Source organism: Typopeltis vanoorti, chromosome 25, assembly GCF_054136105.1.
Source record: "Typopeltis vanoorti isolate ZY-2024b chromosome 25, IOZ_Tvanoo_1.0, whole genome shotgun sequence".
In the NCBI taxonomy this organism is placed as follows: Eukaryota; Metazoa; Arthropoda; class Arachnida; order Uropygi; family Thelyphonidae; genus Typopeltis; species Typopeltis vanoorti.
Genome location: NC_143573.1, coordinates 50,458,298 through 50,470,561, shown reverse-complemented (window position 1 = coordinate 50,470,561; position 12,264 = coordinate 50,458,298). Strand labels below are relative to the sequence as shown.

At 35.8% G+C, this 12,264-nt stretch overlaps 1 protein-coding gene across 3 annotated transcripts in view; it reads right to left on the bottom strand.

Moving 5' to 3' along the window:
• LOC150092739 (C2 domain-containing protein 5) overlaps window positions 1–12,264 on the bottom strand; it is a 615,319-nt gene that overhangs the window by 489,471 nt on the left and 113,584 nt on the right. For all 3 annotated transcript variants that reach the window (XM_090414825.1, XM_090414826.1, XM_090414824.1), the window contains exon 9: window positions 8,417–8,548. In XM_090414825.1, coding sequence (XP_090270951.1) covers window positions 8,417–8,548 — 132 coding nt within the window. The remainder of the gene's footprint in view (window positions 1–8,416; window positions 8,549–12,264) is intronic.

The window sequence follows — 12,264 nt, the reverse complement described above, 5'->3', positions numbered from 1 at the left end:
TGATTGTGGAAGAATGATATTGTGGGATAAAAATGGGAATAGAGTGACTGATGCAGAGGATATAGTGGAATTGTTCAATGAACACTTTATTGGAGTATTTCATCCTACAGGAGTCAGTTTTACTGCTAGAGGGATAGGACTGGTTCGAGGTCTGGAGGTACAGGAGGAGGAGAGTGTGTTTCAGATACTGAGTACTCTGGATGTCAGTAAAGCTGTGGGACTGGATGGTATTTCACGAGTTTTGAGAGAATGTGCTAGGGAATTGACAGTGCCTTTAACGTGGCTTTTCAATGAAAGTCTGGCTTTGGCAAAGGTGCCCAGGGAATGGAAGGAAGGTAAGATAGTGCCATTGCATAAGGGTGGTAACAGACTGGAAGTGTCTAATTATAGGCCAGTCTGTGTGTCATCAGTAGTTGTTAAGATCTTGGAGAAAGTAGTGAGGGACCGTATACAGCATTGGGCAGATGAGGGTAAAGTTATCTGTGAGAATCAACATGGATATGTGAAAGGACACTCTTGTTTTAGCAATATGCTAGCCTTTTATAATAAAGTTACAAGAACATTAGATGAGGGAAAGGCATATACTGCAATTTTCTTAGACTTGGCGAAGGCATTTGATAGGGTGCCACATGATAAGCTGATATTTAAGTTGCAGCACATGGGTCTGGATGTCAGATTGGTCAACTGGATTCAGGATTGGCTGTCTGATAGGTATCAGAGAGTTGTGTATGGTGGAGCAGTTTCCAGGAGGCAGAGGGTTACAAGTGGGGTCCCACAGGGCTCAGTACTAGGACCTATATTGTTTAACCTTTATATCAATGACATAGCCAGTGGATTGCAGGAGGATATTCAGTTGTTTGCAGATGATGCGAAGCTGGGAAGGATTATTAATAATAGTGCAGATGTGGTAGCCCTTCAAGAGGATTTAAATAAGCTAGATAGATGGGCAAATGAATGGGGGTGTCAGTTTAATGCAGCAAAATGTAAGGTCTTGAGGTTTGGGACACATCGATGGGATGCTGCATACTCTATGGGAGGAGTTATGCTGGAGGAAGTAGGGGAGACAAGAGATCTGGGGGTTGATGATTGATAGAAACCTGAAGTTTAGGGGACATATTGCAAAGGTGGTGAAGGTAACACAGAGGATTGCTGCTATTATGAGAAGGACACTGACCTGCAGAGATAAGAGGGTTATCATTCCGTTGTATAAGTCTCTGATCAGACCACACTTGGACTATTGTTCTCAGATTTGGTCCCCAGGATTTGAAGGGGATAAATTAACTGTGGAAAGGATACAAAGACAGATGACAAAGATCGTTTCAGGACTGTACAAGGATAGTTGAGGATCGGCTGAGAGAATGTGGACTGCAGAGTTTGGTGGATAGAAGAAGGAGAGGTGATATGGTAGAGACTTTTAAACTGTTGAGAGGTGGTTACAGGGTTGACACTGGGGAGTTCTTTCGCTTGGTTGAACAGCGGGAAGGAGTGATGACAAGACGCCATCCCTGGAAGTTACAAAAGGAAACTGTGAGCAAGAGGGTAAGGAGTGGTTTCTTTGTGTGGAGGGTGGTTGAGCCGTGGAATGCATTGCCTGATGGAGTGGTGGGAGCGAGAACGGTCAGCGAGTTTAAAGAGTGGTATGATAGAATTTGTGTTTCTCGGGGGGGGGGACCTCCCCTCGATGAGTCTTGACAGACTTTATGTCTTAGGAAGGACCTCCCTCGATGAGTCTTTTGACTCCTTGGAGGCCTGAATAATAATAATAATAATAATAATAACTTATCGGGTGCTGTTTTTAGTACTTGTTTAGTTTTAAAAATAGTTTTCTTTAATAAACATGTGGTCACAAAACTGGAATAATTATATTGAAGGAGAAGAGTGTACCCATCAACTTTTATGAACTTCGAATGAATTTCTTTTGGCATTAAACCTTCTTTTACAAAGAATTTTATAACTGCACGATACTCAATTTTATCCATTTCAAGGGATACAGACAACACTTTTACTTCAGACAGTTGTATAAAACAAACTACTTGATAGAATGACTTGCAATTTCACACAGATGCTTATGACAGATGTACCAACTTGGATAAAAAAAATCTTGCCGATAGTGTTGCCATTTATGGTCGAGGCTGAGAACTTCTCAGATCACCCACGTAAAAACACTAAAATCTACACTAATATACTATAGCAAAACTATACTATGTTACAACTGTAGATAGGCAATTAATGCCATGATAAGACAGTTAATCTGTCCTACCTGAATAATCTGCTATGTCTGTAAGTTGCATGTGTTTTGGGCTGGTTTACCTGTTTTGTAGGATTAAAACTCCAAATTTCAGGAAGAACAAACTCTGTCTAATAGCTCCCTACATTTAAAGAGCCCTTATAAAGTTTTCTGTGTCATAGATGGGATATGAACTCTGATCTATCTGTCTTTGAGCATCACTGTTATTAAATGCAATATAGAAGCATTTCACTTTATTATTTTACTACTTTTCCATTTTAGTCTCTATTATAAATTCCTTTTAAATTATCTGTTTAAATTTTGTTTAAAGTAACATTTCAGTAACATATGGGATAACTTTGTTGTTAAGAAATCTTAAATTGGATACCAACCAATGATAATACTGAGTTTGTATGTCATTGTAATTTCAGAAGACCACAAAAAGTAATTACTTTGAAATGATTGCGCTCTATTATTTCTATAAAAAGTCATTCAAAAATAAAATAATATGGTTTAGTCTTGTGATAGTTTTATATGGTCAGAGAAAGCTTTGATGCAGATTACATGAAAATATGACAAATATGCTATTTGAATAAGATCTGATTTTTACACCTGAAGAGAACTCAGTACTTGAAACTTATAGGCAAGCATCTAAGTTCTCTAAAGAGAATATGGTGAGTTCAAGAAAGGAGCAGCATAATCATGCTACTCCTTTCTTGAACTCACCATATTCTCTTTAGAGAACTTAGATGCTTGCCTATAAGTTTCAAGTAATGAATCACATCTTTCTGGAACAAAGGAGTCATATCAGTCAGCATCTACTCTCAGCAGCAAAATGCATAACAATAACCAGGTATATGGCTATTCAGTGTTATTCAAATATTTTCTTGTGCATTAACACAAAATATTTAATTATCTTAAAATGCATCAGATATTTCAGCCTGAAAATAACAAACCATTATCAGTAAAATAAGGCAAATTAAAAGATATAATATATATACATATATAATAATGGATTTCACCCTCATGGCTCAGACAGCAAACCAGAGATAGCATTTGGAAGAGAGATTCATTACTGAACAACCCCTATAGCCAAAGTTCACATAAACAGTAACTGGCATCGGTTATCTAAGAATGATATAGTTACCAGTACACAGCATTGGCTCTGATTCTAGATAATTCTTACAATGGGCTGCAACAGAATATGAAATATAGATCATGAATGATGTGAATCCTCGATTCAAAAAAAAACGTTTATGACATACAGCACGAATTCCATCACCCAACAAAAAAATTTAAGTTCTTGTTCTGATACAAACTGGTGACAAGTTTTCTGAAACTACTAGAATTCAGGATTGATGAGTATCATCATTTATTATATGGACATCTTCATGTAGTCCAATGACTCACCGTGGAAGGCCTATACCAATCATTATTCACACAATACCTGTCATAACTCTCCTTACTCTTCACTGACAAAACACTAATAACCACCTCTAACAACCTATTCCACTCATTCACCACTATCCAACAAAGAATCTAATTCTCATACCCCTGCTAACCAATCTCTTACACCACTTTCATGGTTGATCTCTTGTTCTGTTCCATTCTTGTCATATATTGAAAATTTTCTTCAGTATCATGGTTGTTCTCTTCCATTGTATCATGTGTTGAAAAATGTTTTCAGCTTCTACTCTATAAAACCCCTTTGTAGCCTACCCACAGTACTAATGTGCTATAGGTTTAGAATCTTTCACAAGTGGGAATCATATTAAAAAATTTGATTTTATCACATTCCCTCTTTTCTATCAACTAAACTTTATAACCTACAAAATTTCAGTCTATTCTCATATAAGGGAGCACTTCATAAAACAGTCACTTTCTTCATCACTTGTCTCTGGATCTCTCCACCACTTCTTCATTCCCAAGATGAGTAACCAAATCTGTGCACAGTCCATATGTGGTTGCACCAAAACCTTATTAAAAGGACAATAATATCCTTATCACTGATTGTCAGAGGATCCACTTCGACAACATAGCCACTGAACTTCAACTCTGTACACCATTGTCCAATATCTAACCATAATAAATTTTTTTTCTGGTTCTAGCTATGTAATGCATGCCTTGTAGTCTTTTTGACACAAAATGTAAAACCTTGCATTTTATAAGCACTGAACCGATAACCATTACCCTTCAACCAATCTATTTTTTAACCTTTTCATAGTAGTAAATGCAATGTCTAAATGTATTCCAAGGGTGAGAAGGTTAAATAAGGTAGGTGTGAAATGAATGAATAGAGATTAAGAATGCGATACAGAGAAAAAGGGCATTATGGAAGCATAAGAGAAGTGTAAATAACCAATTCCATGAGGATTACAAAGACCAGGCAAGGCAGGTGACTTAGTTCATGAGGGTAACTAAAGTGAGGTATGAACAGCAGTTAACTAATGAGGCCAAAAAGAATCCTAAGGAGTTCTTTCAATATGTAGCAAGAAAAAGAAAGAATGATTATGGAAGGATGACATTGATTGGAGAAAATGGTATAAAGACAGCTGTTACAGAAGGTGTGGTGGAGATACTTAATCAGCAGTTGATAAAGGTCTTTCGATCTTGTGAATGTGACTTCATGGTGAGATTGAGAGCAGTTGATGATGAGGAGGAGAGACTGACTATAGGTGAGCAAGTGGTGTATGGGGAGTTGAGCAAACTATATGTATATAAGGCTGTGAGACTTGATAATATTATCACCATGTATTCTGAAGGAATGTGCCAGGGAGTTGACGCCAGCCTTGACATATTTTTTTAATATGAGTCTTGCACTGGGTCAAGTTCCTAAGGAGTGGAAGGAGGGCAAGATTGTGCTACTTCATAAAGGAGGTGAGAGAACTCAAGCATCAAACTATAGGCCTATATGTGTGTTAGGTGTTGTGGTTAAATTGTTGGAGAAGCTTGTGAGAACTAGGATCCAGAATTGGGTTGACAACAATGTTATTATCTTTGATGGTCAGCATGTATTTGCTAAAGGGAGATCATGTTTTAGTAATCTACTTACTTATTACAATAAAGTGACTGTTTCCTTGGACAGAGGAGAAGGATACACAGTAACATACTTAGATCTTGCAAAGGCTTTTGATAGATTACCGAATGATAAGTTGATAGTCAAACTAGAGCGGATGGGGTTGGATATTAGATCAGTGCATTGGAATGGAGACTGGCTATCTGATAGGTATCAACAAGTTGTGTATGGGGGAAGAGATATCCAGGAAAGTCACTAGTGGTGTACCTCAGGGGTCTGTTTTAGGGCCATTACTATTTAACTTGTATATTAATGATATTTGTGAAGATTTGGATGGAGATATTCAGTTGTTTGCAGATGATGCAAAGTTGGAACAAACCATGAAGAGTAGAGAAGATGTTGTGGCCTTACAAGAATACTTGAATAAATTGAGTGATTGGGCACGGGAATGGGAGATGTGAGTTCGATGTTGCAAAATAAAAGGTTTAAAAATTTGGAAAACAAAGATGGGATGCAGAATTTATGCTTGGTGAGAATATATTGTTGGAGGTAGAGGAAATAAGAGATCTGGGGGTGATAGCGGATAAGGATCTGAAATTTAGGGGACACATCGCCAAAATTGTGAAGACAACACAAAGACTTCTGGGAATGATGTGGAGGACACTGACTTGTAGAAGTAGGGAGATTCTTGTTCCATTGTATAAGGCTTTGATTAGGCCACACATGGACTATTGTGCCCAGATTTGGTTACCTGGTTTTCAGAAGGATGAAGAGATGTTGGAAAGGATCCAGAGGCGACTGGCTAAGGTAGTTTCTAACCTCTGGAATGTCGAGTATGAGGAAAGATTGAAAAGATGCAATTTACAAAGTCCCGTGGACAGGAGGAAGAGGGGAGATATGATAGAAACCTACAAGTTAGTGAGGGGTTGTTATAGGATCAATGATGGAGAGGTTCTGCAGAAAATAGTGGGAGATCAGGAGAGAACCAGAGGTCATCCCTGGAAACTGTATAAAGAGGGTGTGAGTAGGGGAGTGAGAAGGAGATTTTTTTCATGCAGAGCTATGAATGATTGGAATGCCTTGCTTGAGAGTGTGGTGTCCACAGAGAATTTGAGTGTGTTTAAAGCATAGTATGATGAGCTGTGTGTATGATAAAAAGATCTTTCAGATGAGTCTTTGACTCCATGGGGTCTTGAGTGATAATAATAATTTAGATCACCCTATAAGATCTCTACATCAATTTAATTAACTATTCTCCTCCCTCATTTTGCAAAATCAGCAAGCAAAATAACAAATTTACATTCCCCCTAACCCAGTACCAGCATGTATTGGAACTGTTACCTGTATTCAACCATTTCTTTCAAGTCAAGGTATTAATTTATGACTAGACGTTGGGGTGGAGGGGATCCAAATGGGAATTTGTAAAAATTTTCAGTGGATTTGCAATGCTGCTATTATTTTTTTCCCAGGTTAGTCTCAAAACAAACAAAATCCATTATACATAAAATAACAAAAGAAGTGAGTAATGTTTAGTTTTTCTATTGCTATTTACATTGTATTGCTACTAAATAATATAATTTACCACACTGTAGTATTTAGAATGCCCTAGGATAGGGAAATAAGGCCAAAAGTAATTAATACAAACCTTCACACTTCAGACCTTTGAATGTTATGCAAATGAATAACATTTTAAATAATGAATGACATAATTAAAGTAGAACCAGTGTTATTTTGATATTACTAAGTTACTGGCAGACTAGAGCTTTTTTTAGAGCTGAAATGGCACTCTAAATTTTAAAAGTTCTTAATAAAAGAATTGGCTTTACTAAATAAAATTACCTTGGCACTACTAAAGTTTGTGCTAATAAAATTAAGTTATATTCTGATTTTCTCAACATTCTTAGACTACCTTTACTGACTTCCATAACTGCCAATAATCTTTGGAACAGTAATAAAAATGATTTGCAGTTGAGTTAAAACACTGCAGCTGAGTATCATACATACATGTATGTTACGGTTAAAGTGATAAATCTGGTTATTATTAATAATTACCGGTTAAAGTGAATAATTCCTAGAGGAGTCTGGTAAATGTAATAAAAACATGTTTATAGGTTTTGTATATAGGTTTTCATTCTCAATAGAAATTATAACAGCTTAGGTTAGGTTAGGTTAGTTTATAATGAAAAAAGTAAGGAAAGTACTTCTTTCGCACTCAATGAAATCAGAAATCATTATAAACTAACCTTTCCTTTATCGTTGGAAATCATTATAAACTAACCTAACCTTTATTGGTTAGGTTAGTTAATAATGAAAAAGTAAGGAAAGTACTTCTTTTGCACTCAATGAAATCAGAAATCATTATAAACTAACCTGGATATGGCATGTCAAACCAGAGTGTAGTCGTAGTTTGTTGTGGGCAGATTAATGGAGATGAAAGATAAACGGTGTTGTGGGCCAAGCTTAATGATTGCGGGCAGATAAATGGGGATAACAAATAAAAGTTGTTGTGGGCAGATGGATGGGGATAATAGATAAATCATCTATTATCTCCATTCATCTGCCCACGACAACTTTTATTTGTTATCCCCATTTATCTGCCTACAATCATTAAGCTCGGCCCACAACAACGCTTATCTTTCATCCCCATTAATCTGCCCATGATAAACTATGACTACACTCTGGTTCGACATGCGACATCCAGGTTAGTTTAGGTTAGGTTAGTTTATAATGATTTCTGATTTCACTGACTGCAAAAGAAGTACTTTCCATACTTTTTCATTATAAACTAACCTAAGCTGTTATCATTTCTATTGAGAATGAAAACTTATATATAAAGCCTATAAACATGTTTTTATTACATTTACCAGACTCCTCTAGAAATTATTCACTTTAACCGGTTAAAATGATTAATTCTCGTAAATTATTCATTTTAACCAGTAATAATTAATAATAACCAGTAATTATTAATAATAACCGGATTTATCACTTTAACCATGACATATATATATATTTTTTTTTTTGGAGTTCAAAACCAAGGCGTTATATGAAGAAAACAATATGGTTAAGTGTTGAGTAAACACAAGAACAGACAGTCTGCTTTTAGTTTGAAAATATAAATGATTTTCTTTCATTCAAATTTCTCTTGCCTTTCATAAATTATTTTTATAACTTACTCCTGGGAACCATCTTTTGGTGGTGAAGTAACCTGCTGTAACTGCTCAGTTAATTTTGTCAAAAAAACAGCTGTCCCGATTCCACGTACAACAATTCCAGATTCTCCTTCCAGATCAAAATACTGGTGATATCTAAAATTTTTTAAGTTTAGAGCAAAATTAAATTATTCAGGAGCAACATATAAAAAAATAATAATAATAATCTTTTAGGTGTAAACAGCGTATGTTTGTCACCACAAATATAAACAGCAATGTTAGTGTTTTGCATTTAAACTTAAATGGAAAAAATAATAATAAATAAAATTAATATATAATGCATTAAAAAATTCAAGTTGTCTCTTCTGTTTAACCACTCAAACAGATAAAATATATCAAAAATATAATCTTCATATCCATATCCAAATGTTATATCGATTTCACCAGCCATTTCACATCTATGTACTGTATTTGTCAGCGTATAAGATGCACTTTTTTCCCTTGAAAATAGGTCTGAAATACAGGGTGTGTCTTATACACTGATACTCAGTATTTTATTACTTTCATTTCTGGAATTTTTCTCTGTTTCGAGTTACGCGATTTCTTTCTTGCTTCCTTGCAGTGTGTGAGAGCATTCCAGTTATGTTAGTTATGTATTCCAGTTATGGATAGATAACATTTGGTCTAGGTCCTCTGGCGGACTGTTGAAGAAGCCTGCCCTGCTAGTATGGGATCAGTTTCATTCTCACAGAACAGAAGATGTTAAAAATAAACTCAAGCAATTGAAAACTCAGTTAGCTGCAATTCCAGGAGGTCTAACCAGTCTGCTTCAACATTGAGATGTCTGTATTAATAAACCATTTAAGGGATTTATGAAGGAGAAGTGGAACACTGCATCCAGAAGACTGCTAGATGAAGTCTTCAGATTTTGAGGTTACGCCATCAGGAAGAAGGAAGAGGCCTAGCATTTCGCAAGTTTGTGAGTGGGTGAAAGCTTCATGGGATGCTGTGAAAACTGAGACAGTGGTTAAATCATTTAAGAAGTGTGGCATTAGTAATGCACTGGATGGTACAGAGGACAATTTGTTGTATGAGGACTCAGATTCTGATTTAGAAGAAGTTTCAAGTATCTCTTTATTTAGCTCTGGAGATGAATTTCTGGGTTTTGACGAAGAAGATTAAAAGGTGGGTACTCTTTCTTGTTAGATTACTGTAGGTATTTGTTGAAAGTAGACCTACTTATTACTTTATATTTGAAATACTGTAAATTTATTATAATATTCAGTGATAAAGTTTTTTTTTTCCTAAAAAATGTGTCCAAAAAAGGGGTTGCATCTTATAGGCCGGTGTGTCTTATACGCCAGCAAATATGGTAATTATCAGGGTAAACATGTCCAGACCAGTTTAGTGGTTAAAGGTGCAAAAAAAGATGTTACTATGAGTAATTGATCATGAATAGCATGATACAATATACAGATATAATAAACAGAACAGACGTTTTCAATCAGTAACACTCATGGAAATATTTATACTGGATTTAAAGAAAAAAAACATCCACACATTTCACATCAGTTATATGGCAGCATCATCAGGATAAAGAAAAGCAAGAAACCAAACATAAAAAATAAATTCTACACACCCAAAAACTATTATTTGTATAAGAAAGTGTCTAGCAGACACTTGAATTGTTTCAAAGATGGTGCCAGGCTGCAGAAAAATAGCTATTGAAAAGCTAAGTTTTATTTTTGTAGTAATAAGTGGAATAATGAATGTGTTCTGGTAAAATTCTGCTTATTTTTCTTAGCTTAGCATAACTGCATGATTGGTAAGCTTTGGAAAGCTTGTTATGGACATTTCTTATACTAAAATTTTGAAGCTTGCAGTGAACAATGACAACATGGCAGTATGAACAAGATTTGCACATAGCCTGAAAATTCAATGTAATTAAAGTGTAGATTTTTTGAAAATCGTTCACTGTTTTGAGTTAAGAATGTACACATGATTGAATATGGAGAATGTTTTTGTAGAGTGACTGAACAGAAGATGACAGAAGCTATGGATATGTCAAAAGTTCAATATTTTGTTGGATTATGATTATTAGTAAATGCAAAACCAACAGATGAATGAAAATGAGCATAAATGCAGGAACAAAAGACTATGAATTACAGAATGAAAGTAAGTAAAAATGTGAAAATTAAAGAAAGTATGTATGATATAACAAAAGCAAGTGACACTGTGGAAGAGAAGGAAAGTAGAAAGGAAGCAGCACTGCAGGAGCAACAGGTAGTATGCTTGCCAGGATGCAAAATTTAATGAAAAAGTTGATCAGAATGAGAAATGAGATGAAGAATATTCACAGTGAGATTAGATCTGGTGGATAGCAATGAAAGAGAGAAAAAAACAGTAGAATGAAGGAAAGTAGATAAAAAAAAGAGATGATGAATGACTTGGAAATAGAAACATATGGAGATTCCACTATTACAGGAGTGGTAAATGAAAAGATCCACAAGGTCTGTTTTCAGGAGGAAAGATTCACAAGGTCTGTTTTCAGGAGGAAAGATTCACAAGATAACTGATGCTTTGGATATGAGAAGTAAATGAGCAAGAGAGTTGGTGGTGGTTGTGGAAACAAACGATTTGATTGGACATAAGGAGAATTTAAGGATGGATATTAGAAGGTTATTGAAAAGAGTGAAAGATAATAGTGTTGGAGGAAAGATGGTCATAGCATGCTGTCAAGGCATGAGAGTGACAAGTAGAGACAGACAGCAAGAATCATAAATAGCATGTTAAAAGAGCTGTGTGAGGAGAAGGGAGCAGAATTTGTAAATAAGTGGGATGCATTTGAGGGAAGGATGGATTTCTACCAAAGGGAAAATGGGTTGAATTTAAATGTAAATGTGTTCAGTGTGAGTCAACTGGAGAAACTGTTGCTAGAAGAAGTGCAATAAGTGATGTGAACATAACATCTATAGAAGTAAGAGGTAAAGTGAAATATCAGGTGGAGAGAGAGAGAGAGAGAGAGGAACAGGTGAGACTGAAGTGGTCATAAATGAAAATAGTAGCAGTAGTGAGTAGTAAAAGATGAACAGGAAAATGAGGATCAGGGTGGATGGATAGGGAAACAGCGTATAAGGAAAGTGGATATTGGCAGCAGTAGTGAACATGTATATGGGGATGGTCTGCATAGGAATAGGATGATCTGAGAAGATATATAGGATAAGTGATGATAAAGTGTCTGGGCATAGATAGATGTGAGGAAATCACAACTGACAAGAGGCATGGATAAGACCTAAAAGTAAATTTCTCAGTTTATTCAAAGAGCATCAAAAATAAGGGAGATGAAACAGTTTCACTGAGTTTATGCACCTATAATTCTTGGAATAAGTGAAACATGGTTGGATAAGGATGATATTCTAACAGGAATAGAAACTGAAGGGTATGTTTTTTTTTTTTTTTTTCAGAAATCAGAAAGGAAAAGATGGAAGAGGAAGTACTGTTTCCCTTTTACATCTCCACTTTGTGCAGACATAATTCTTACCAATGATAGCAAGGTAATTATGTCCACATAAAGTGGAGAAACCAGTGAGGTGGATGGGTAACTGGCTGTCAGATAGATATCAGCAAGTTGTATATGAGGAAAGGGGTGATATCCCAAAAGAGGTAAGTTGTTAGTGGTGTGCCACAGGAGTCTATTTCAGGGCCACTGTTGTTCAACTTGTATATTAATAATATTGGATGGGTTTAACAGAAGAAATGCAATGTCTGCAGATGATGCAAAATGGGGAGAACAATAAGGAAGCAAACATGTTGTGGTCTTGCAGGACTTAAACAGATTATATGAACAAGAAGGCAACTGGAACTATCAGCTC